This window comes from Tiliqua scincoides, chromosome 1 (genome assembly GCF_035046505.1).
Source record: "Tiliqua scincoides isolate rTilSci1 chromosome 1, rTilSci1.hap2, whole genome shotgun sequence".
Taxonomy (NCBI): Eukaryota; Metazoa; Chordata; class Lepidosauria; order Squamata; family Scincidae; genus Tiliqua; species Tiliqua scincoides.
This window is the reverse complement of record NC_089821.1, coordinates 86,488,516-86,515,452: the sequence shown is the minus strand read 5'-3', so window position 1 is coordinate 86,515,452 and position 26,937 is coordinate 86,488,516. Positions and strand designations below refer to the sequence as shown.

At 40.0% G+C, this 26,937-nt stretch overlaps 1 protein-coding gene across 8 annotated transcripts in view; it reads right to left on the bottom strand.

The window, feature by feature from the left end:
- The window catches only part of R3HDM1 (R3H domain containing 1), a 65,506-nt gene that overhangs the window by 28,890 nt on the left and 9,679 nt on the right, over positions 1-26,937 (bottom strand). For 2 of the 8 annotated variants that reach the window (XM_066611902.1, XM_066611905.1), the window contains exons 3-14: positions 22,600-22,641; positions 22,070-22,159; positions 17,743-17,857; positions 16,261-16,339; positions 12,695-12,754; positions 12,474-12,614; positions 9,560-9,668; positions 9,381-9,476; positions 7,139-7,176; positions 7,002-7,052; positions 6,668-6,894; positions 1,671-1,925 (exon numbers count right to left, since the gene is read on the bottom strand). In XM_066611902.1, coding sequence (XP_066467999.1) covers positions 1,671-1,925; positions 6,668-6,894; positions 7,002-7,052; positions 7,139-7,176; positions 9,381-9,476; positions 9,560-9,668; positions 12,474-12,614; positions 12,695-12,754; positions 16,261-16,339; positions 17,743-17,857; positions 22,070-22,159; positions 22,600-22,641 — 1,303 coding nt within the window. The remainder of the gene's footprint in view (positions 1-1,670; positions 1,926-6,667; positions 6,895-7,001; positions 7,053-7,138; positions 7,177-9,380; positions 9,477-9,559; positions 9,669-12,473; positions 12,615-12,694; positions 12,755-16,260; positions 16,340-17,742; positions 17,858-22,069; positions 22,160-22,599; positions 22,642-26,937) is intronic. The other 6 variants (XM_066611907.1, XM_066611908.1, XM_066611904.1 and 3 more) reach the window with 5 other exon arrangements.

Sequence of the window (26,937 nt, the reverse complement as noted above, 5' to 3'; positions counted from 1 at the left end):
CCAATCATGTACAGTAGTACAGATGACATCTTAAGAGAACGAAAACAGCTGCATGGTTGATGTCAAAATCAGTAGAAAAACCTCACCCATTTGACTTGTTTGGGATAAAACAATTGTTGAAAGAGTTAGGTGGAAGGCAAATAAAAAAGACATTTTGACAAGTAGCTCCCTGTATTTATCTTAAAAAATAAAAACCAAACTCTAGTTTGAGAAGGATTTGATTTAGGAATTGCTTAACAACATTTGGAGATATTATGCAACGTTTTAAAAAAACTCTTTAAAACCTATTGTTTCATGAAGGCATCCAGCCTGTGGAACAGGCAGCACCACAGTTATTCTTAACCAATGTTTAAACTGGGAAGCCACACTAAGATGAATGGACTTTAAATCATGAGAAGCTTATATGCAAGCCACCGAGCATGGTGACCACACAAGAGACAGGGGGGAATCAGCTAAGTGATTTTTTTAAAAGCTTATTATACCCTGCTGCCTTTTCTCACCCCCCCAATCAAACTCAAAGCAACATATGGAACATTCCAAGGTGGTCTCCCATCTAGGGACCAACCAGACCCTTCAGCAAGGGTGGCACTTCATTACCATGACCTAGGGCCAAGGTTAACAAAGACCAAGAATTATTTAACTGCCAGTGTTGTAGCCTACTAAATTTTTTTTAAAAATAGATATATTCTGCTTTCTCGCCCAGGAACTCAAAGTGGCTTATGTAGGTTTCTGGGCTGTTAAACATGCAGGCACTGCTTAGTTTCAGCAGTTGTACCATATCATTTGCTTTCAAACCACTCTATACGTGGGGTGGCAGCAAGAAATAGGGCCTTCTCAGTAGTGGCACCAACACTATGGAATTCCCTTCCCTTGACTTAAGAACTGCTCCCTCTCCTGAAACTTTTCAGGGAGGCCTGAAGACCATTCTGTTTAGACAAGCCTTCTGAGTTCCTGGCCTTTTAAACATCTTTTTAAACATCTTTTAATATCTTTTTTAACATCTGGTTACAGGCCTGATCCTTTTCTAATTTGCTGCGCTATGCTCTTTCACCTGGTTATTTTTTTTTCCCCTTATCTGACTACTGTTTTTATGATATGTTATGTTTTTATCTGTTTTTAAATTATGTTTTTAAATTTGTTTTAACCTTGTTTGTAAGCCACCTTGAGTCCCTTTGGGGAGAAAGGTGGGGTAAAAATAAAGTTAATATAGGTAATGAAGTTAATAATAATATACACCACTAACAGAAAGTGGTCCAAGAAGCTATCACTGCACCTGTTCTCTACCACTGAACTAACCTGGGTGTATCTGAACAAGTACAACAAAGAAAGAAAAAGTCATTTAAAAATTGAATAAGATAAGCTAATATGGATATATTTAACCATATATAATGTTACATTAAAATGTAAATGTTCTTTAAAAACACCATATAAATTAGAGTTCCCCAGAAGGCAGAGAAATATCAGTTAAGAAACCAAAACATTGTCTACATCATTTTGTATTAGCACAATTGTAACAAGGAGGAATGAAATGCATGTCACCCCAAAATTAAGAGAGAGAGAAGTGGGGTAGAGGGAAGAAAGGATACATACTATTGTGATGTCAAAACATTTTAAACACATTATTGCAATGTTATTAATTTAAAAAAAGACATCCACAACTGGATACCAACCTGTTTGAGGGTTGATCAGAATACTTCCAGGTGGTATGCCTGCCGCTTCCAAGGGAAGCAAAAAGAAGCTACTGCTAGAAGGCGCCACTTGCCCACTTATGCCACCATCAAAGGAAAGAGAACTACTAGTGCTGACAGTTGGATAGACGGCAGATGTGCCATGAGAAGGCTGGCTGAGAGCTGTGACTGGAAGAGGCTGCTGGGTGTGAGAAAGAGAACCCGTGGATGACCCTACACTACTAGAAGACTCTGAACCTAGGAAAGGAGTAATGAGAAAGGGATTTTATCTAGAGACAGAATATCATCATGCACATTTAAATATGCAAGTTATTACATTCTTACCCTTTTAAAGCACAGCTGGCGCTATAGTGCTAGGCAGCAGCTTCCCACCCGCTCTCCTGCAAGCAGGTTCTCCCTCTCTGTGTTACACATACCAATAGTTCTAACTATAAGAATGGGGGGTCTATCCTAAACTACCTTGAATACAAAGGCTTCATGCCATGCAGATATAGGAGAAGAGCAACACACATGTTCTACTTTTTGCATAAATCACAAAGACAAGGCAATGGAAGAGCAGGATGAGAAATCTAAGACAGCCAAAGCATGCAATCTTTAAAAGACTACAACACAAGACTTCGCCCCCAGCCCATGAGCAGTTTAGGAATGAATTCTCACACACACTTTCCCCCCCTTTCTAAAGAGTGTGGTCAACACAAAACTAGTTATTACAGAGATATCTGAGTCATGATTTAAATTGCAGCTGTTAAGGAAGAGCTTCACTTGTCCCCACAGATACCAATAGGTCTTAAAACAGACCGATTCTAGCTTGAATATTTCATATTTTCTAAAAAATTTGCTATTCAATAAGGAGACACAGAAAACAAATGCATGTATTTGAGATGCAGGATAACTCCACTGCTTCAATTCAATATACCAAATAAATCAAATCTGAGAAGAAATTACCTCTTTCATTCAGTCTGAAACTTGAAAATTCATTAAATCTCAAATCTTAAATTACCTTTCATTTTTAACTGTGCAGTTGGTTTGATTTTTTAACCTTTTTAAAAAAAATAAACTAGCGGTCTTTAGTGATAAAAACATTTCACTTGGATTGCATTTTTTATATCTTCACATAGCTGATCAACTCAGACATTAGCAATTTTATTTTTCACGTTGCCAAATCATGTAAAAAAACTGCTGAGCTGTGAAATGACACCTCAGCAGAAGCGGTGTGGCTGAAAGGGTAGCCGATATGATAACTGAGCTCTTCCATATCTTGAAAATATGATCAAAATTTGCATAATTTCTGTATCTGCATCTGATGAATTCCTATTTGAAAACAAGTGCTTATTTCTAGCCATCATCCGCTTAATAGTATCACTTCCAGCCCTCAGCTGGTGCCATGAAAGGTATTTGGCCCACTGTATAAAACACATTTGATACCCCTGATCTAGGTCCTTCGTATATCTGGGATACGTGCAAAGAATGATGGACTAAATGGACCTGAAAGCAAGATGTCCACACATAAAACAATGACAATTTTCTCAGGTGGTGGTGCTGATGGAAAGGGCTTGTGCGGATGGCTGCACCTGTACTTTCAAGTTTTAGATGAGAACAGATCCAGGAACACTTCAAAGACATGACTGGCTAGAGGGGATTCAACACCATCAACTACATACATTGCTATTCCTTCCAAGGCACAGAGCCTGCTCATCACTATTGCAATAGTTTGTGTCTAGATTGAGCATAAGCAGGATATGTCATCTATAAACAACGCAACACACTAAACACTAAGATTACAAGAGCAAGGTGTGAAGAAAATGGAAAACAAAGTTTATGGACATCAGTTGGTCTACAGGTCTCAATTCAATCACTTCCTCCAGATGCTGAGCTGGGAAAGAAAAAAGGAGGTGGAACTGTGAGATTCTTAAGGAAAGTCTGAAGGAGAAGGTAAGTAAAAATTCAATCCTGCTATTTTAAATGTCCATATCAGGAAAAACAGGAGCACTTGAAACCAGTTCTGTGATGCCTAAAGGGTTGTCCAGATTCAGATCACAAACAAGGTTACAGCCTTCCTTGTCAATTTCCATAACTGTCAAGTGAGGCCACAAACAATATTTTGGCACCATGCTCTTAGGTTCTCAGGAAGCCAAGACTTAGGGACTGCTAGAAGTCATATAAGTTTTGGCTAAAAACCTGAGTTGGAAATCGAAGTTATTTAAAAGGTAAGGTAATTGACTTGGTAGGCTGTATTTGGTTTCTTTTAAGAAGGAGTTGAATAATGTTAAACTCCCTAATGGGAAGAGTTGATTATCTCCAACCTACAAAGAACTGAGTTCCAGGATAGTCTTCTCAAACTAGGGAGAACAAACTTCCAGTTCTCAAGTGGTCATGAACCCAAGCACTCCTCTGGTACCTGTAAGAAATTCTAAGTTTGTTCACTTTAGCAGGGTTTGAACTTTTCAGAGTTCACTCAAGCAATTAACCCTAAAATTATACAAATACAAAAATGATCAAACCCAGAAACACAAAATGTGATGCAATACTAAAAGAAATCATCTCCAATCTGAGACTCCAAACTTGGAAATAAAGCATTAGGAGCTGCCTTATACAGGCGAGACCACTGCTACATCTAGCCTCATGTCTAAATCAGGGATGTTCAAACTTTTTGGCAGGAGGGCCACATCATGGGCCGGGGAAAAAAGAATTAAATTATATTTCACATTTGAATAAATTTGCATAAATGAATATATTAGAGATGGAACTTATATGAATGAAGGTCTTGCAACAGCCCAAGGCCTAGAAAAGACCTTGCACAAAGCAACGCCGGCCTTTCCTTCGCTGCTGCAGCATCACAGACGTGGAACAGCAAGCAGTGGAGGGAGTCCTCATCTCACAGTTCATGTGAGAGGTTGAACAGTCACCTTCACACTGAGAGCAGTTCTGTTGTGCCAGCACAGGCTCCAGCAAGTCTCCGGAGGGCCAGAGGCTCATTGGAGACTGAGGGCTCCCCAGGGGTTGGATTGGGAGTCCTGGAGGGCTGCAAGTGGCCCCCGGGGCAGGGTTTGGGCACCCCTGGTCATCAATCATCAAGTTTGCACAGTGAACAGGCATGCAAGTCTAGTGTTTTACAGTTAAGCTCATTAAGCTTTGCAAGCTCTGTAAAATAAATATCCTTGCAAGAAGCTTCAGATCTCAATCTCAGCAGCAACATCTTTTGCAAACGAAGAGCCTCCATTAGGATCATTAAGAAGTCACAGAGGACAATGGAAGGGGAAAAGGGAGCTGACTGCCTGATTAAGATCAAGTTGCCAAACAAACAAACATGGGGGGCAATTGTCTCATTAACAGGTCACTACAGCAAAAGAGAATAGCGGAAGCATGCAGGAAGACTGGAAGCAGTTCAGATAAGCCGGAGTTCAGGGAGAACACAGTGATCTCAAGCAGGAAGCCTTTGGATAAGTTTTTTGCAAGGTTTGTGGGGTTTTGCACTGCAGCCTTTGATCTTAGAGCATGTGCTTTACTTAATCTCAAGCAACCACCGTTGTATATGCGGTTGGTCGTAAGGCGGAATGTTGCTAAGCAACACAGAATGTTGCTAAGCAACACACTCCTGTACATATAATTATCTTCACTAACGTTTAACAAAACCTTCCAATCAAAATATATCAAGGACAGATGTTGTGACACTACGATAGCAATTAACATGGACTGGTCAATGCTTTGAATGGCAAGCACAGACATGCCACTGTACTGTCAGGTTCAGGTTTCTTTACACTTCACTTGCAGGTCCCATTATCAACTGTGTTCAGTGATATCTGTGTTCAGGCCAACTGTGTTCAGTGATATCCAGTCAGAATCAGTCAGTGTTGACCCAGATATCTTCCTAACAATCCCTATCCAACATGTTTAAGATTAATGGTCTATAGCAGTGCTTCCCAAACTCCTATAAGGGAGTTGGGAGCACTGTAAGTTGTTGTGGAGGAGGGAAGGCAGCAATGCAATCCCCAGGATCACACTGCTGCTGGAGATGGGAAAGGGGGTTTTCTACTTACCTGCAGCCAGCACTGCAGTCCTAGTAGGTGTGGGCATGCGTGGAGCCCTCTGCAGGGCTTCCTATGCCTGCAAAAGTGTAAAAAAATGGAAAAGCGCACTTCCAATTTCATTGCAAAACTGGAAGTGCCCATTTTTTTTACACTTTGCCAGGCACGGGAAGCCCTGCAGAGAGCTTCTTGCAAACCCCAAGACTGCAGGTAGAAAGTAGAAGAAGCAGACAGTAGTAGTTTTAAGTAGAAAACCCCCCTTCCCATCCCCAGCAGCAGCGCAATCCAGGGGATTGTGTTGCTGCTTACCCTCCCTTAAAGGGGCATTGGCCAGTGCTTCCCAGGCTGGTGGGTCACGATTCCATCAGTTTGGGAACCACTGGTCTACAGAGATGTGGTGTCTTATTTATCTTGCATTGAATATTGCAAGTGTCAGTTGGGTAATTTGTGCCTAAATGTTACTAGACAATGGACATAGCTTGCCTTAACACAGTGCAATTCTATCCACTGATGACCTAAAACGTTATGACTGAATCAAAGAGGCCTACCAATCACTGAAAAAGGGGGTGGGAGAGACAACAATGACACTTTTCACAAGAGAAAAAAGAGTTCTCAATAACCACACCATATTTGGTCACTTTTCATAGGACTTGATCTGGCTATTTTTTATACTGCAGATAGAAGGTGCCCCTACAGCACACATTCAGGGAGCCCCAGACTCTTCCCTGTACATACTATTCACCTGATTAGCCAAGACTCAGCTCCTACCACAAAGCCCAAAATTAACTAGAATGTTCTTAAATTTGACTCTCTTCAATTTGCATTTTTGTTTCTCAGCAAGTCTGAGACACTGATATTCCTGACCTGCAATACAGGTTTTGTACAGAAAAATATGATTCAACAAGGATTTCAGCGCACATTTTTGCAACATACACCAGCAGTTTGAAATTGTACCTGTCTTAGAAAGCCTGCCTGTGCTTTTGCTGCTCCCAGTGCTATCACCTCTTGTCAGAACAGAAATCCCACTGAAGCTGCTGGCTTTGGTCACAGCTGGCTTCAAATTGCGAAGGGAGCTGTCAGAGTCCGTACTGCTCCATGGACGGGGCTCAGAATACTTCATCTCATTGTCTGTACTGCTTTGAAGGCTGTTAGTTGACCTCCCTGAAGCATCTTTATTGACTCTGTAATTCACAAACTTAGCTTTCAAACTGAGACATTGTTTGAAAAAAGCAAAACAAAAGACGAAAGACACATGCAGAATGCTTTGAGATTCAAACAACAAACATACCTAAATATCTGTCGCCTTTGCTGGGTGCTATTGGCTTCTTCCTCCTGGATTCTGTTGGCATGTCAATAAAACAATACCTTAATATTTTATTAGTACAAAACAAATAGGAACTTGTTTAAAATATTAATTGTTCTTACCTTTTATCAATAATGTAATTCTCCTGGGAACACAGCGACTAAGGAAGAAACAGTGTAGAACTAAAATCACCATTGTTAACTATTTAGATTAACAAGTCCCAGCCTGTCCGTTACTAGACTGAAAGGAAAGCAGAAACCACACACAGCAAGAAATGTAACATGTTCTCTGGCCATGTAGGATAAAGGGAAATGGGCAACCTCATCCAAAGGACTGCTCACATGCACAGATCTATCAGTTGTACATATAACTAACATAGCAATGGGGGTGTGATATGTGAATCAGGATAGGGAGCATGTCTGCCACTTAACAGTTTACATGATGTCTAACCTTTCTATGCTGCCATTTATAAAGAAGCTTCTTAAAGTCACAGGCAGGCAAAGAGAACAAGGGACAGTGGAATCATCTTAGGTTACCTGCCTTTTATCCTAGAGAACAATGGGCACAGACAGATCTGTGTATTATTGTTTACTTCCCCAAAGCAAGTTTCAAAGATGAATTCAAACTGTTAAGCTCAATTCCAGATTTCACATGGTGCCCTTTGCACAGCAAACATGCTAGCGGCCTCTAGCGACATTGATGGCATCTACGGCATCTATCCAGCACCTATTAGAAGTAGGGAGGAGCAGACTCAGACCCCACAGGTACACTGAGCTTAGTGAAAAGGCAGCACAACTGCAGAAATTCTGCCTGCTTTTTCAGCTCCATGCTAGAGAGAGGGGTAGAGGGCAGCCACTTGCCTGTCCTAGACCAAAGGAAACCTTGGACTCTCTCTCTCTAGCACTATAGGGAGAAGTAGAATATGGCTATTATGGTGCTGTACAGTTAAAGCACTCCCTTCACACCTCTCCTCCCACTGAAGGCTGGCTATTGTTCTTAGAAGTACAGAAGACTATCATGATATGGAAGAATCATACCATTATGCAATCATGGTATGCAACCTTTAAAGCCCTATACTGCTCTGGGCCAGGATATCTTAGAGACCGCCTACTCCCATACAATCCGGCTCGCCACCTCAGGTCATTAGAGAAGGACTTTTTGCAAGTGCCGCCACCCAAGGAGGTCCGGGGGGCGGCTGCAAGAAATAGGGCCTTCTCGGTAGTGGCACCAACATTATGGAACTCCCTTCCCCTTGATTTGAGAATGGCTCCCTCTCTTGAGAGTTTTTGGCGAGGCCTGAAAACACTGTTGTTTAAACAAGCCTTCTGATTTCTGGCCTTCTTAACATTTTTATACATCTTTTAGTTTTTTACAGGCTTGATTCCTCAGTGACTTGCTCTTTTATTTCTGTCTTTTAATCTGACTACTGTTTTTATGGCCTCTGTAATGTGTTTTTAAATGTTTTTATCTGCTATGTATTAATGTTTTTAAAATCTGGTTTTTTAAATATGTTGTTAGCCGCCCTGGATCCCGTTAGGGAGAAGGGTGGGATAAAAATAAAGTTTTATTATCATCATCATCATCATCATCATCATCATCATCATCATCATCATCATCATCATCATCATCATCATCATCATCATCATCCATGAGTATCTGAACAGTGAGAAAGGAGAACGTTAACAAAAGACCAAATATGAACCTATGTTCTCTCAATGAAGAAAGGACTTAATAAACTATGGGCTCAGGGGAGGAGAAGCACAAATACCATTGAAAAGCAAGGCAACTTATGTTCATCCCTAAGTTTGAACTGTTGGAATATCCCACTCTTCTTTTTGCAGAACTTGCACACCTTACATCAGTAAGCAGCAACATACACACACTTCACATCTTATAAAGTTGAATCCAATTCCTTAATGAACCAACTGCAAGTTTCTTACAGTACAAAAAGCAAATTTCTGGGGACCCGAAAGTAGATAATGCACCCTTTTGAATCAAAAGGCATGCATTATGCCGCTGATGCCAAAACTTCAAGAATCAGAATTTTTAAAATGAGATATCTGTCCTGATCCATTTGTCCTCAATGTTTTTAACACTGTTTCTTATTTGGGTATAATTCTACTTGTCTCTAGATTGAGAAGAATGGTAGGTGGCTTACTGCTTCTCCCTCTTAATGCTCTCATAGTACATTGTACCGTTGTCACTCAATTAACAGAACTGTGACAGAATGTTTCAATTTATATGGATATTTCTGCAGTTTAATTCAACTTTATCAAGTACTATGAACCACATACATACATAGTCTAGTTCCTCCGTTGTCACATATAAAGATGCTATGAACATTTCTTGCAATTTAATACCTACATCTTGTGCAAATATTCGTTCTCTAGCTCTCTGGTACTCTTCTTCTCGTTCTTCTATAGATTTGCTTCTTCTGTCATCTTTTAATCGTATTCGCATCTAAATTAAATAAGTTGTTAATTGCCATTTTCCACTACAAGGTACAACTGTAGTCAAGACAACTATATAGGTTTAACATTTACCTGGTTATCGTCTTTGTCTAGACTAGAGTTCTCTCTTTTAAGGATGTACCGCTTTTGAAAATCTTCATTTTTTTCATCTTTAATATGTTCACAAAACTTCTGGTCAGGTCTTTAAAACAAATGATTAAGAGAAAAGAAATCAGGATAAATCTGAAAAAAGAACTGCTTCAAACGTATGGACCTTTAGATTTATAGAAGATAAATATGTCAATTGCACATGACAGAAGATTAACTTTAAACAGACATGGGACCAGTCCTGCTGCCATATAAGGTATCAAAACAACTAGCAAAAGATTTCCTTTACATTTGACCTACATTTAAGAATTCCTGAGGGTGTCTGGAGTTGTCTTTGGGAGCTGGTGTACCCATCTACCAAGTTTTTATTTAAATAAATCATATGGGGGGAAAAATTTCTACTGCTAACAGCAGAGGTCAGAATAAATAAAGTTGTGTTCAAGCATTCTTGGAGCAAAAGTTGGGATGGAATTATGTGACTCATTTTCAACTAACCTTCAGATTGCAACCAGGTAATAAAACCATGATACATTTCCAAACAGAAAGGTAACCACATGCTGAAGTGCATCAACACCTGTATTCTGTACTTGCCTTCCCACATTATATACATCTCTTGAGAAACAAGAAACACGTAGTTTCTTAATTCCTTAACTACATTATAAATTTTTTTAAAAGCCTCCCAAATTTTACCTAAGCTACTGGATGCCCAAATATAATTAGCAGGCACTTCAGAGAACCTTTAGACTGTCTTACCTCTTTTCTCTTAAAGGTCCCTGAATTTACTGCCCTGCAATCACCACTCCACTGAGTCGTCCCAGTGTGCACTGGGTTGATGATGTCATTACAGCACTGATCGCCACTGTAGCGGGGAATCTGCCTATGAGGAAAAGGCAAGTTGGGTTTTATTCAATATGGAGCAGATCTCCAAGGTTCTTTCTATATTCTTATTTTACATCTCAAGAGATTTAAAATAAGAACATTGAAAAACTTTAAATATAATTTACATAGTCTATTGGTCATATGAAATGCCTGCTAATTATTATCAGGGCTTCCAGATACCAGCCTACATTTTTAAAGATTATAAAAAATTCTTTTCACAGGACAGGGACTGTAGCTCATTCTTCAACTTCCCAAAATCTTCAACCACCAGGTCTCAAAATTATCTAGTTAAAAATAGACAGACAACCTGAGATAGAGTTTAGCAAGCAAATATTATCAATTGCATCACCACACACACACACACACACACACACACACACACACACACACACACACACACACACACACACACACACACACACACACTATATTTAATCTTAAATGCAGCCTTGCTTTAAATATTTTGTTGCATACCTGTTCCATTCTACTAACTGAAAAATGCTAATAGCTGAATTAGTTCATTTTGTAGTACAAAAACTAACGGCAGGAACAAAATAATACCACGCCTAGCAGCTATCAAATTATGCTTTCCTCCAAGACCATTATTTCTGAGCAAATGTACCATAGCTAATGATGCAGGTCAAACTTATGGTTTATAACAATTCAGACAATTAGGTGATGGAGACTCAACGATGACCCACAGAAGGAATTTGTGCCTAAGGCACTGGATGTGCAGTTGCCGATTTCACTGAACAATGCTCTGAAACAGTTCTTGTTTCCAAAGAGGTAAGCCATACCAATATTTGGGAAAGGGATTAAAGGACAAATAGAGACGCAGGTTGAATTTTCAGATGAAATCAACATATTACATATATATTCTAAAGGTAATAAGCACTCTGCCCAGAGATTTTGGTGAACCCAATTTCCCAAAGAGGTATGCTACATAACAGGAGCTTTCACTACGACTACAACAGCCTTATCAAAATGGCAAAGCATTTCAGTAATTTTAATACTGATTTTTACCTAGGAGGCAACATATATGACAAACAAAAACCCAGATAGGCAATTTAAGAAGCGTTGGCTCAAATGGAAGAAAACATTTCAACTGCTTCCCCTCCTAGAATCCCTTTGGAGTCCGATATACTTTGTAAGGAAATGTTTATTTCCTGCTTTCTAACATTTTATAGTTCCGAAATTATTCAATTTCAGCAACAAATTACACTAAATATAGCACTGGGGAGATTTCTAGCAAAGAAATCATGGTGGGAGATTTTTTCTCCCCTTCTAGAAACAGAGTTTTGTAAGTTATGGCTCCCACAAATTAGTGGTACCTTTAGAGCACGAAGTGAAGGAATAAAAAAATGCCACTAAAATTACTAAGGGGGGGTAATGTGTGTGCTCTGCATGTTCCACAGCAACAGCAAAATTTCAGTCCACAAACTACATTTCACTATTCCATGGTGCCAAGTAGATATGGATATTGTAATTACATCTTAATTCTCTTACAAAGACAAAAAAAATTGCTTATAAATTGCACATTAATTGGTTAAGAAAAACTGGGGCCCCTATTCGCAAAAGGCAAAAGTAATTTTAATTAAAATTAAAGAAATGCCACCAAAATTGCTAAGTATGGGATAATATTTAATGATTGGGTGTGATCTTTGTTTTAGGCATTGTCACTAACTGATAAAGGTAAGCTTTTAAAAATTTAGTTACACTTTCTCTAGATTCTAATGCAACACCTTAATCCAGTGATTTTCAACCAGTGTACCACAGCACATTAGTGTGCTGCAAATGGTTTGCAGGTATGCCGTGGAAGTTTGGGGGAGGGTCGTTTATTTAGTAGGTCCACTGGACATGTGGGCACCAGTAGCATTATGTGCCTTACCAATATGCTTTGTCAGTATGCTGTGAGATGAAAAAGGTTGAAAATCACTGCCTTATTCATTTCAACAGTGAAAACTGTTCATCATCCAGATAACAGGATACTTGCTTAATGAACAAAATAACTCCAACTTACATTCTTGTATTGCTGGTTTTATTTACTATTACAGACTTTCCGCTCTGGTCCACATTATGCTCCAGTCCAAAGTAAGCAGCCACTCTGTGCAATAACATTCTATGGTAAGAGGTCATGGGGGGAAATTTCTTTCGTGGAATTCTGAAAAGAAGCAGTATGGTTTAATTTTGCATAAATTAATACATCACACATAAAATTTTTTGAAAACCTGGAACACTTACTCATTATTACCAATGAAATCTAAGATTTCCTGTTCTAATTTCAGCAGCATCATTCTATCCCTGGAAACAAAAAATACAGGGGAGGAGGAAAGAGAGAAAAGAAGTAGTCATAAAGGAAGCTCTAATACTCCCTGCAATAGTAAGAATGTTATTAAGAGGCTCTCTCAAAAATCTCAAGTCCATGAAAAAGAAATTGCAACTTTAATGAAAGGGAGGATTTGTTACCAACACTTGGACCTCCCCTTGCCCTGACTTCAGAAAACTCAGCAGGCTTTTAAAAATTGTTCTTACTAGAGTTCACACTGCACAGGTTTGAACAATAACTAAAATTAAAAGATGCACTTCTACTAGAACACATACTCATGGGCAACCTTGGGCTAGCCACATAACCACACAATCTGATATACCTCACAAGGCTGCTGAGGATAAAAAATGGGACAACCTCCATGAATATAACCTTCAGTTCTCTTGAGGAAAGGGTAGCACACTCATGTGATTAAAAAATGATGGAAATAAATCAAAATGGGTTGTTTTTGAAATAGTACTTCACCTTATGCGCTCCTGAAGCAATAGAAAGGTAATTCATACATTTTATAAATACACAAGATCACCACAATAAATCACCTGTGCAAGTAGAATATTAAAGCAAACAAGTTACACAATCTATGACACATCTAGTCATCTAGCATAAATTGTTTTAGTTGCTACCAATAAGAATATAACTGAACAAGTATTGGTTTCTCAGCAACATGCCCAGATGACTCAGAATTTAATATTGGAGCATGGGCGTTACAAGATTAGAGACTAGATGCATATATCATGAAGGCTACACTTGCCTAATAAGTGCATCTACTACTACTAACTCCTCCTTGATAAGAAGAGAATAAGGGCCCAATCCTAATCAACTTCGAGCACTGGTGCAGCCACAATTCAGCCTTGAGGTGAGGGAACAAATGTTCCCATACCTTGAGGAGACCTCTGTGATTGGCCCCCAACACACGATGCAGCGCATGCGCCATTGGCACTGCTGCACCAGCACCGGAAACTTGGATAGGATTGGGCCCTAACAGAGCACGTGGTCTGTCTGTGTGAATAAGACCAGTTACCTTGAATTCAGAAGGGTGAAATAAGCTGTGTGTGTGCTCCAGATCTACAAAAGCTAAACTTCTGTCCATAAGCTACATTTTACTATTCCATGGTATCAAGGAGATGTGTAGAGACTAAGTACAGTAGAACCTCCAAAGTTGACCACCTCTCTATATTGACCACCTCAAGTTGACCTAATTTTCACAATATGGACAGATACTGCGTATACTCTATGGGAGACCAACCTCTCTATACTGACCACCTCCATAAACTGTATCTTGATCACTTCGAACCATTGCACAGAGTATTAATTTACCGTAAGTTACCCACTGAACACGATACTGTGGGCCTGTGTTTTGCCTGGTTTGTCCCATCTTGGAAAAGCAAGAAGCCACGCGACAATCTCTCCCCTATACCTGCTAGCGCATGCACGAAAGGGTTTATATAGGTGGGCACACTGCACACAGCCGACAGACCTGCACTGGCTGCCGATTGTACCTGGATATGTACCAAGTTGTAAGGGACATGAGGTTGCTTGTGCACAGTGAAGCCACTCTCCTTTCACTTTGTTTCCCATCACCAGTGCATTACTTTACACTTATACTGAAACATAACTGCTATTTTGCTGCCTATTCTCCTGGTTTGGAGAGATCCTTCTGGAACACTTCACAATCCTTTCTGATCTTCACCACTCAGAAAAGTTTAGTGTCATCCACTAAACTTGTCCACCTCCCTGCTTATTCCTGTTTCCAGGTCATTTATGAAGAAGATGTTGAGAAGCACCAGACCAAGGACAGATCCTTGAGGCACTCCACTTTCCACCTCTCTCCACTTTTTTGTCAATTGCCCATTGACACCCAGTCTCTGTTTCCTAGTCTTCAACTGGTTCCCAATCCATGAGAGGACCTGTCCTCTTATTCCCTGACTGTGGAGTTTTCTCAACAGCTTTTAGTGAGGACCGTATCAAACACCTTCTGGCATTTAGTGAATCTGAGGAGACTCAGTGGAGGCCAGGCAGCCTAAGTAAAAAAGTGTTTTTTTAGCTGTTGGGGCTATGTAACATGCTACATGCTATGGGCTGGCAAGGGATAGCATTGGTCTGCCTGTCTGCTATGAAACCAAGCATAATTTTTTTCAGCTTATGAATTTTCAGGGGTTTTTAAAACACTGATTGTGGGCTGTTTATTCTCCGTCTCTTGATATAGATATAGAAGATATAAATAGTAAGCATCACAAGAGGATCAATTCTCATCGATATTTGCAATAAAACTTCTTAAAAATCCAAACCAAATAATAACTTGGCCTTGCATTTGTTGTCCTGGGAGCTAAATATGATAATATTTAAATACCTTCTTTCCATATGCTGACCACCTCCCTGTGTTGACCAATTTCCTCCAGTCCCTTGGGTGGTCAACTTAAAGAGATTCTACTGTATATCTTAGTTTTTCTAAGTTGCTTATAAATTGGTTGTGCCCCATAGCAACAAAAGAAAAGCAGGCAAATTAGTCAAAGTCTGACTACGCCAAGAAGTCATTTCCTGAGCCATGCAGAGACATAACCTCAGGGAACTGCAAACAGATAGCATCCAAATTATCACTTCCACAGTCAAAAGCTCCCTGTGAGAATGAATGGCACATTCTGTTTGCACATGATCAACACACTCCTTCAACATATGAAGGAAGCTCCTGACATCAGAAATACTAATTAGAATGCTGCCCATTGTGGCCAAGGCTCTGCAGCTAGTCATCTCTAAGTTAGATTTCTGCATATAAATTAACAATAAAAGTTTCGATTGTAATCTAAATTCATTCTTACAAACACATCTGAATATATCAGTAGAAGGAATGCCAATTATCTAACACAGTTCTTGAGTCAAGCAAAGCAGAATGCAGAGCATACAAAATTATACACAGACTGGTCCTCTTTAACTGGATAGTCAAATTGACAGATACTGAATATCTGTGGGTTCTCAAACTGTAGCAGCAAACCAGCATATACCGTATGGACAATAACAGAGATTTCTGGAACAGCCTCCCCAGGCTTCAGAACGCACAGCTCCTGTCGCATTCAGAGGTATGGTGTGCTCTGACCTGCAAATTTCAGCATCCACGGGGTTTCAGGAATGGAACTCCCAAGGATGCCGAGGTACCACTGTACAGGCATGTCTCAGTATCTGCAAGCGTTCTGTTCTGAACTTAACTGCTTCCTATTAACCTCCGTCTCATTTTTTTTTTTAACTCCAGGCTGCCTGGCAACCTTCTCCTTTTAGGAACTTTGGCTGGGGGAAGTTCTTAAGCGAGTTAATGGACTCGTGGTGGGGGGTGGCTTAACAGGAGGTTAAGTACTGCTTCTTGTTAACCTCTATCTAGTTACTTAAAAGCGACCACAATGCTGGAAGGCAGCCTGAAGGTCACTATGAATGCCTAAGCTCATAGCAACCTAGTTTAAGGAAGAATTACCAGCCACACATGCACACTTACCTGGGATTGTTTTTTAATGTATTAACTAAAAATTCATGTAGGTCTATACCAGTTGAATCTGTATATTCTTGGCTAGAATCTAAAAAACAAACCAAAATATAAGTATTTCAATAAAAACCACGCCTATTACATTTTAAAGAGCTGTTTTTACATATTCATACCTTTTTTGCATATTCATATCTCAAATTACAAAGTAGAGAAATCTGCACTGCGTTCATTCAGTAATCTTTCTGCAAATTCTGCTCTCTGAACTCTCACTTCATAAATCAAGCCCAAAGCTCAAAATCTAAACCACATAGATAACCAGACATTATTTGGTTATTGTTAATTCTAGCTGTAACCTTTCGGGTCCTTGGATGAAAAGGAAATTCTCACTTATTACTATTACTATTACTATGGAATATGTCTATGCCATCTTTTAACAAAATATTCTGAAAATGATTTACAAGAACAAAGGGATTAAAAAGAAAGTTCCCTGTCCTACTGGGGCTCACAATCTTAATAAAAATTCAGAAAGACAGACATGACAAGACAGACACTGGCATTAAGCCACAGGGTGGTACACAAGCCTAGAATCCATGTGTGCATTAGAGAATCCCCTGAATTATGTGGCCCAGTCTTAACTCAAACCACACAATATGCAACTGACCTTGGGACAGTTCAGAAAACTATTTTGGGACTTCTAAAAAGTATGAAATACAGGACAAATATCAGCTAATTTATAGGCCATATTTGCTTCTGTATTTTCTCCTTAAGGGCTGGATAGCCAAATCTTGCGCTTCCCAGAGCCTGCTGGAGTAGCAGTGCCAAAGCCGCTACCACTGTATCAAACAGGCGCCAGGAATCATCTGGATGTGTCCTCGGGGGAAGGCCCCAAGCCCTGCAATGGGGCTTCTCATGTCTTCGCTGGTTCCTCACACTCTCAAAAGCTGGTGCAAGGAACTTGGATACTAAGGATGCTGCTGTCCACTGTCTTTACCATGGTACACTAAGTTGAGCAAAGCAGTAGTTCTTGCTCTTTGGACAGAGAGGAAAATGGAGAGTGTAAAGAAAAAAAAGCCAGAAAAATGTGAAACAAGACAATTTATGGGCTCTCTTGGGTCCTTTGACCCTGCCTCTTCCTCTCCTTTAAAAAACAAAATGGAGAAGAAAGCAGACCAAACCAGGTCCAATTTCTTAATTGCACAGCCAATTCTGCTCCCACTCTTCTGGTCTTTGTGAAATGCGTCCGTGTATACTATACAGGCAACATTATGCTGGGTGGAATTTTTATTTATAAGATGAAACAGAGAGACATAAACACAATGCAACTTAGATAAAACATTTGGGTAACTCCTATATTCCCAAACTTTTGGAATAATGGAGCAGTACATACTAAAAAAGTCATCAAAGTAAAGTTAATGAATAAACATCTCTTAACAGAGAACCAGTTTTATGGTTTAGTTTTATCGAATTTAATACAGAGGACAACAAATAGCAAACCTCTTGATAACATTTTCCTGGGTAATTTGTCAGTAGACTTTTCCTTTTCAGTTTCATCTTTCAAGGGCTTCTCTTCCTTTTCAAAAGACTGTGTTAGCTGGATCTGAATTTTCTCCTGTTGAAAAGTAAAATCAACTATGTTTCTTTTCCAAGAAGAGCATCCCATAATGAATACTGTGTCACTTTAAACAATCTGCAAACATACCAGAGAACATGTTGGTTGTAGACCAAGAAAACAGGCAGTACTGCCTTGAGAGTCTTATAAAATATAAGTATCCAACTCATAAACAGAAAACAAGATTCTTCAAACGTCTTTAAATTCAAAATTAGCAAATGTATGGAAATACATATAGATTTCAGGTTCTAGACAAGACCAACCCCTTATAAAGCATTAAAAAGTCACTTCCGGTTTTTCCATGAAACCGGAAATTACATGTTTTGAGCTACACAACTCAGTCTGAGCTGATGTCCATAGCCCCTGATGAGCTCAGACTCCCTGTCCCCTGGAGGGAGGGGGGCGGCCCCCAGACCACAAGGATGGGAGTTTGCCTGTATCCACCATTTCAGGTATCCGTGGAGGGTTCTGGAATGGAACCCAGTGGATAAGGGGTCACGCCTGTACTTTACTATCCCTCTTTCTTTCCATGTATTGTTTAATTACCTGTTTACTTAGACCTTTTAATAAACTAGTTACATTTTGACCCTCTGACTGCTTAATCCATGTTCATAGCTAATTCAGGACATTGTAAAATCTTGCTGCCCTGCAGATGCTACTATGAAATTGATTTTTAATAAGAACCCCTGGGGTTCAGTAGTCTCCTGGAGGGCACTTTCCTTCTTCTGGCAGAGACCATTCTCTGCCTGGTCTCTGTAGCCTGTGGGATGGTGGCAATGGATACAAATTACAAGTATTTCTTCCATATTCAGTTGCTGGTACAGTAAAAAGAAAGCAGGGAGCAGGAAGGGATGTTGGCATGCTAACCATTAGGCATGACTCCCTTTGGTGAGCCTGCATTCTCCCATGACCCCATCCTCTCTCCTTACCCTGACACAACCATAAAGCATTTTCAAAATGCTTAAGTAAAAGTCTTCTTGAACACATTCAGTTTTTTTAGACATCATATCCGAGTCTCTTTACAACTAAGACAGAGGTGAAGTGAGGCTGGTGCAGTTGGGGCGGACCACCCCGGGTTTGGTGCTCAAGGGTGGGGGGAGGACACAAAACATGGCCGAGGGATAGAATCATCACCACCACGTCTTCAGCCTTCACTGCACTGTCAGCACCGAAGCATGCAGCAACAAGCAAAGCTTAATGTGCTGCGAGGGCCTGCCTGCATCTCTGATTGGCTCCAAATCGGGGTACACCAAAAACAGTTGGCAATGCCGCGATGACGTTACAACGTCATGCCAGAACTTCTGGAACACTGAGCCTCCACGAGTTAAGTTCCACACTGGGTGCCAACCAACCCAGCAACACCGCTGACCCATGATAATCTTTGAACTGTTGACCCTTCATACTGTTCACAAGCCAAAAATCAGATTAATCCCAAGTATTTGGAAAAAAACAAATCCTAAGTATTTGAGTTACTTTGACAATTTTCAAACTTATGTTGCATATATGAAACACTGGGGAAAATAGTTAAGAATGTACCACTGAAACACCTTCATATTCTTTCCTTATTTACTCTACTTCCCAACCATTCTGCAGTTGTCTCCCTTGTGTCAATACCTGGGTTGCAAGTAACATCTGCCATCTCATTTTTTGTCAAGTGCTACATGTATTGATAGTACCTAATAGCAGCAGCAGCAGCACCACCACCACCAGAAGGAGTGCTGCTGTTAGCTTAACTGTTAAGCTAAAAAAAATGATTTCAAGATCCTAACTGGTTAAAACCAGTTAGAACCTTCTCACAGTGATCAAGAAAGGAGGAAAACTACAATGGTAATAAAACAAGATCTCAGTTTTGTATGTCTTTCATTAGTCAATCCACTTGTATCATGATACTGGACAAGTCTTTTGGTTACCTCCCTCTTCATGAACTAAAGATCTGCAGTGTTGCTTTCTCTTCCATCTTCTCTGAACCCAGTCTTAATCAGTTGACCTTTTTCCATTGAATCATGAAATTGACCATTTCATCATGAAAGGTGATGAAATCACCTAATTCATGCAATGAAATCACCTAATTCATGCAATCATGAAATTGCACCTCCTGAACTACCCATCCCCTCATCTCTACCTTCTGAGAGCGTAAGGGCCCAATCCTATCCAACCTATCCTATCCAGCACTGGTGCAGCTGCAGTGCAGCCCTGAAGTAAAAGAACATTCCCATAACCTGAGGAGGTCTCTGTAACTGCCTCCCCACCATAGGATGCTGTGCATGCCCCACTGGCACAGCTGCACTGGCACTGGGAAACTGGATAGGATTGGGCCCTAAGACTGCACTGCTATATCCTATATGCAGCACAAGAATAAGACGTCCCAATACATTGCATAGGTGTAAGAGACAAAGACCCATCTGAGGTTTATTTTAATAAATTATGCAGACAAGGTACGATTAGATGAACTTGCCTGGTTGGGAATAAAATCTCACAAATAAATATTTATCACTGAATTCTTCCTTTTACTGGCAACTTCGTTCGTTTCCCTTTGTTCTCTTCATTTGTAGAAAAGTTCAAGAAAATATTTTCAACCTTACCCAGGACTGCTTCATACATTACAAACTGAATGAGAACATTCTGTGTGCCTATTACAGCTAACCTTAAACTGCTGTGTGTCTTTTAAATTGATTTAATGCCATAGGACATGTTAAAAAATTATTAAAATATTGAAAAAAAATCAATATAGAACAGGCTTCCCACAACAGTCATGTCTAATTCTAATAATAAATAAAACGGGGTGCCTCACTGAATCAAAATATGGATGGGGTTTACTTCTAATGCATAACCCACTGGAAGTAACGCAATATGAAAAAACACTCTCATTCAAATGCATGTCCATTTTATGTCCACAGTTCCTAATCTGTACACAACTCTCATCTGTATGACATTTGTGTACATCTGTGTACATTTGACTGGGAAGCAGGCAAAAGAACTTTAAACTGGAGCATCATCCCACAAAATCATACTGTTTATCCAGTCCCAACATGAATAGCTCAGCTCTTACCAATCAAGTACACCCACACCTCAGAACATAACAGAAACATCAATCTCCATAGGGAAAGGTATTTTTAAAAACAAAATTTAAAGATTTAAAAAGCTAGCCTTATATAATGAGGAAATGCTTTACTAATTTCTCTCATTGAGATTTCAAGCAAGTCAATGATTTGGTGCTGGAACACACTCTCTTCTCATGCAGTTACCCCTGCACTCACTCTACTCACGCAGTTATCCCTGTTAAGAACAAGGGAGCTTAATTATTAAACCCAAATACAGAGATAGCTATAATCTTTGGAAAAACAGTTTAAATAGTTCATATTGCTCAGTCATCTAATTCACCTTATCAGGCAACCCAATCTGCCTTCAGCATCAACTAATAAAGTCATTTCATACTGCAGCATAAAAAGCAACAGATTCATGTAGCATTTGCCTGTTCAGTATACACATTCTGACCCTGAGACTGTCAACAGAAAAACTGTGTGTGCAGTGTACACTAAAAACAAAATCAAAACAAAGCAACCATTCAGTGAAAACATTAAAACCCTACAATCCAACTGCATTTGCTTAAGTGTTGCAAAACATGAAGACAAAGCAACTCACAAGCTGGACCCTACAATACTGATGCAGCAAAATGATGGGCTGATAAGGCCACACTGGTGTCCAGGGGAAATCTTCAACAACACAGTTAGTATTCATGAGCTTGAATTTCATTGCTTTAATATCAGGAGGCATGCTACAACATGTGCTGCAAGTTGTTCTCTTTGACTTTAGTCACACATATATTCCAAGGTACAAAGAGACATTTAAAAAAAAGTGGTATACTGGTGTCCCTCCGATAGGACCATGGGTAAGAGTGCATGTCCCTCCGCTCATCAGCTTGTGAGAGCTATATCAGAGAAACAATATCAAAACTGAATTTGGTCAAGTATTTTTATCTTTTTGCTTAATGGAAAAAGATTAGCACTCTATCATGATAAAGTTGCCTTGACATGCAAGTTCATGATTGTGTGCAGAAACACTTGCTGGTTGCTTACATATTCTGAAAAGAGCCAACAACTCCTATGCCCCTTTCTTTCAAACAGTCTTTGATTTGATGTCTCATACTTCAAATCAATGTCTCATACTTGATGACATCAGGTTTCTGATACCTCATACTTTTTTTCTTTTTACCTGGATGTCCTGTGAAATTTCAGCTGTGGGAGGTGGAGGAGATTCTTCACACACAGCCAGGCTCCGAACTAGCTTTAACTTTGTACTTGACTAAAGAAAAGTATTTATAATTAAAAATCTACAGTTTATAGATGTTTTTCCTCAATTTAACTTGCTGCCAAGCACAAAAACAAAATGGCTCACATTCAAAAGCTGACTACTTTCAACATAAAATCATTCATTTTCAGAGGGCAGAGGAACAAGCAGTTAACGCTCTGAAGTCATCATATCAGCAAAAAGCAACTTCAATTAATAAAAAAGTAAGCAAAAAGCAGCACTATTTCCTCGCTCTAGCAACAAGAAGCCACCAGAAATATAAAGGCAAAGCACAAAAAGCAAACAATTAGGCAAAGAAAAAAAGAAAAACCAAACACACTTTATTGCCAAAAGAAAAGAACAAAACTCAACTCAATACATAATTTCCACAAAATAGCAAGGCTTCATCAAGCATGAAGACTTCCTTAGCATGCCAGCACACAAGTCTACTGTACCTTGGACCTTTTTCCTGTCTGCCCAAAAGTATGCGCTGGCTGCTGAATGGCGAGCATAATAAAAGAGAATTTGTATTAAACTTTATGCACTGATTGTATAAGGCATTTGTCAATTCACCAGTATGCAGAGCAGAGGAATTTCACAGTGACCATTAGTTAAAAGGATGAGCCACTTCAGGAGCAAATGCAAAAAAGGCATGGCTCAAAGACTAAGTTAGGTTTTCAGCAGAAGAACTCTCTCAAGTTTTTTATTCTCAACAATAATTCTACTTGTACAAAACTCACCATGTTTTTCATGTCGCAAACGACTTAGAGCAGGGGTGTCAAACCCATTTCATACAGAGGGCCAAAGTTAGCATTCAGGGCTCCAGCTGAGGGCCAGAAGTGATGTCATTAAGCAGAAAGTAACATCATTAAGCAGCTAATGACCAGAAATCAGACGCTGGTCTCATATAGAAACTCATTAACTGCAAATGGCAGAAGAGAAAGTACGCAAATCTTGATCATATTTCAAGATTTGGGAAAGCCCAATTTTCATGTGGGCTGTCATTTCAGCTGTAACACCTCAGGGGCCAGATAAAAAGCTTCTGGGGGCCGCATCCAGCCTCCGGGCCTTATGTTTGACACCCCTGACTTAGAGGAACAAATATATATATGACAAGTTCTTCAAGAGGTACATGCCTGTTCTGCCTCCCAATTTGTTCAGCTAACGCTAGGGAAAAGGGCCTGGGTGACCACCACAAAATAAGGCTATTTTCTCTCTACCTCAGGGTGTACATCACAGGTCAATGTCTAATTCCTGAATGATATCACCGCTGCTACGGAAAGCTTGTTCACAACACACAAGGCCTAGATTCATATGTCCATTCAGACAAGAAGCACTATCATTGTAATAGCTCAGGGGGTAGATTAAGCTGAGGGATAATGGCAGAGCCCAGAGATATGAGGCAAGAATTGTGAAGCACTTTTCTACAGCTTTTACACAACTAAGCAGTATACAATAACGATCCCACCGAAACTTTGTAATGTTAATGCAAGTACAACTGATATAGTTCCTACTTAGACAGATGCTAGCAGTTTATTTAAATAAATTATATCCTAAAAGGAAACAGGATAAGAGTTGTTTATGATGTAGCACACTTTTGACAGCACAGGGATAAGACGACCTGTGACATTCTCCAAAACGTTACAACTCTAAATTCTTATACAATACAGTCCTCAGCAAGTTCTAGTTCAATATGCCAATTTTATTACTTCCCCAAACATACACAGCTTTCTGGTCTATAAAACAGTATTCGTGATGCTATCTGTGGGGGGGGGGGAGGGGGAGAATCAGAATGAAGGTGAGGAAGAAGGGAATTTCACCACCATCTCTAAATGTGCTTGCAGAAGAGGAGCCTGGTGCCATGCAACAGCACAACACTCCAGCACTTTGAAAATAACAGATCATAAGTAAGTCTGTTAAAAATGCAATTTAATAATCCAGCTGTCTTGCCAGGGAAGAAGGGTGCTGTGTGATGTAGAAGATGAGAAAAAGGAGTTGTGCTTCACCAAGCATTTCTCACAATGCTGCTTCAATGGTGGTCAGAAGGAACTACCTACCCTCAAGATTCACAACGTTTCTCTCACTCGAGAGCAGGGACCAAATACCCGATAAAGCTCCAGAAGCTTCTGAGGTTGGCTCTGTACATGTGCATAACTGTACTAAATGCAACTGCCCAGAGATCATGAAGACATATGTCTCCCCTTCATGACTTAGTCAAATCTTGAACTATTTGGCTCAACTTTAAAAGCCTGTGTATGGCAGTTCTGTTCCTTGTGCCCATTACTTGCTAATTACGCTGAGGGGCAGACCCATCTCCACTGGGGGGATTAAGCTGCAACATTTCCAGTCTAAAATGCCCCCGGCAACGCTACCTTTTAACAAAGCGAAGTTCCATTAAGTTTTTTTTGCACATTGCTGCATGTTAATATTTATTGTCACTATTCGTCTTCCCCTTTTGCCATAAAATTGCTTCAAGGCAGTTTACAATGATGCATAGATGAATCCTCAAAGGTTAAAACTAAAGAAAGTACTCCAACAGCTCAAACCAGTGCATCTCTGATGGGACATGCATTGGATTTATCTGGTGGGCCACTGTGATATACAGGAGGCTGAACTAGATGGGCTTCTGGTCTGATCCACCTCAGCTTTTATTATGTTCTTATGTTTCCTAAGTCACACCAATTCAATGGGACTTTCTCCCAGGGAGCATGAACAAGACTGCGGTCCAACACTGCAGTTCTGTACATACTTAATTAGAAGTAAATCCCAGGCAATTTAATGGCCTTATTTCTGAGTAGATGTGGTCCAAGTTAAAAGGCTCCCTTATTGCATAGGCTGCACCATCCTTTTATAATCTGTTCTTGCTATTCTTATGATTATTTATTATACTCTTTGCATAAATGTAAAACACATCTGACATACCATTCCCTATTTTACAGATGCAAATAAGGACATACCTGCAACATGCCTGTTCTTAAACCAGAGGCTTCTTGTATATTGCTTTATATATTGCTTATGAAAGCCTTATCCTGAAAATACTATCCTCCACTAACTTAAAGTTCAAGACAATTATTCTTTTGAGTAGAAAAAGAAAAATATAATTGTCTTATAAATAATGTGTACAAAATATACCATACCAGGACCTGCAATTTGTGCACTGCATGTTGCCTTGCTGTTCATCATGCCAGTATTTACTTGCACACGCACCAGGCAGAATGTATGCATTCCCAGCTCAGGCTGACATCATGCGCACACTTACATGGGAGTAAAAACTATGTCACCTGCTTCTGTGTAAACACAGGCAGAACTGCTGTAAGAGATTCAACATCCTAAGATCAGTGGTTGGGAGCAGAAGCCTTCACAACACCACTTCCAGCACTACCAGTCTACTAAAAGGTAAAAGTAAAGGTCCTGTCCAGAGTTAAGCCTAGTCATGTCTGCCCCTAGGAGTGGTGCTAATCCCCGTTTCTAGGTCGAAGAGCCAGCGCTTGTCCATAGACAGTTTCCATGGTCAGGTGGCCAGCATGACTAGATGCCTGAGCACACGGAACGCCGTTACCTTCCCACCGAGCTGGCACCTACTTATCTACTCGCATTTTTACATGCTTTCGAACTGCTAGGTTGGCAGCAGCTGGGACAAGCAACGGGAGCCCACCCCGTCGCATGGATTCAAACAGCCAGCCTTGTGGTCAACAGGCTTGTTGGCTTAGCGGTTTAACCCACTGTGCCACCAATCTACTACAGAAACAAAATTTTAATAAGACATCCCCAAGAGACAAGAATAGGGAAGCCAGCCCATTCCTTCCTCAAATGACTGAATGGTGACTTCAGCCTTTTCCTAGTTCTACGGGCCATAGCAGTGAATGAGAAGAAAGCACAATTTCACTGTCTCCCTTACATGTCAATCCCAGCTCTCCTTTGCAAGCTGTCAAACAACAATATTCAACTTTATTTACTTCTGGCTGTACTGGAGATAAAAATAAGTTAGCTCCTCTACAGCAGTGAAAGCATGTGGCATAAGGGGCTACACAGTAGACTAAAAATAATTACAGGTAGGCAAATATGCTCTCCTTTCTCTTCCTGAGCAGTTTTACATTTCAGAGAGCTTTATTTGGAGACAGGTGTGGGCTCTTTTCACCAAAATACATTTTGGAGTTCTGCTCATCCCACAAAACACAGTAAATGACCCAATTGTATATTCAAGCATACTGTAAAGCACTAAGATAAGGCCAGATGACCAGAGTGCCGTTTCACACATCTTCAGTATAGGTCAGGGGTCTCCAAACATTTTGGCAAGAGGGTTGCATCATAAATAAATATATCCAACATGACGCAGAGGGCCAGAAAACAAATACATACATTGAGAACCAAAAGTTTGATTGAATACAGTAAGTGGAAGGAGGAGGGGAGCAGAAGCCAAAACTGACTTGCACAGGAAGAGGGGGGGGGGGAATGGATTCTGAAAAAGCATCAAGTAACCTATGACACACACAAAAAATTTAGTTTCATTTTCTGCTCCATATATGTTTAACATAGACATTTAATTTATATTTTTATCTATACAGTTCATACCCCATTATACACTGGGGTTCCGTTCCGGGACCCTCAGTGGGTTAAAAAAAACAAACAGTGGACACCAAATCAGTGGAAAAATGGCTTAAGACCCACTTCTGAGTTTCTTACAGCTCCACTGTCGTCCCAGAATGCATTGGTATAGATGCTATACTGCATTCAGCCACTAGATGGGGTGGATAATGGAATTAATGGAATGAAATTATGGCCAAATGCTGTAT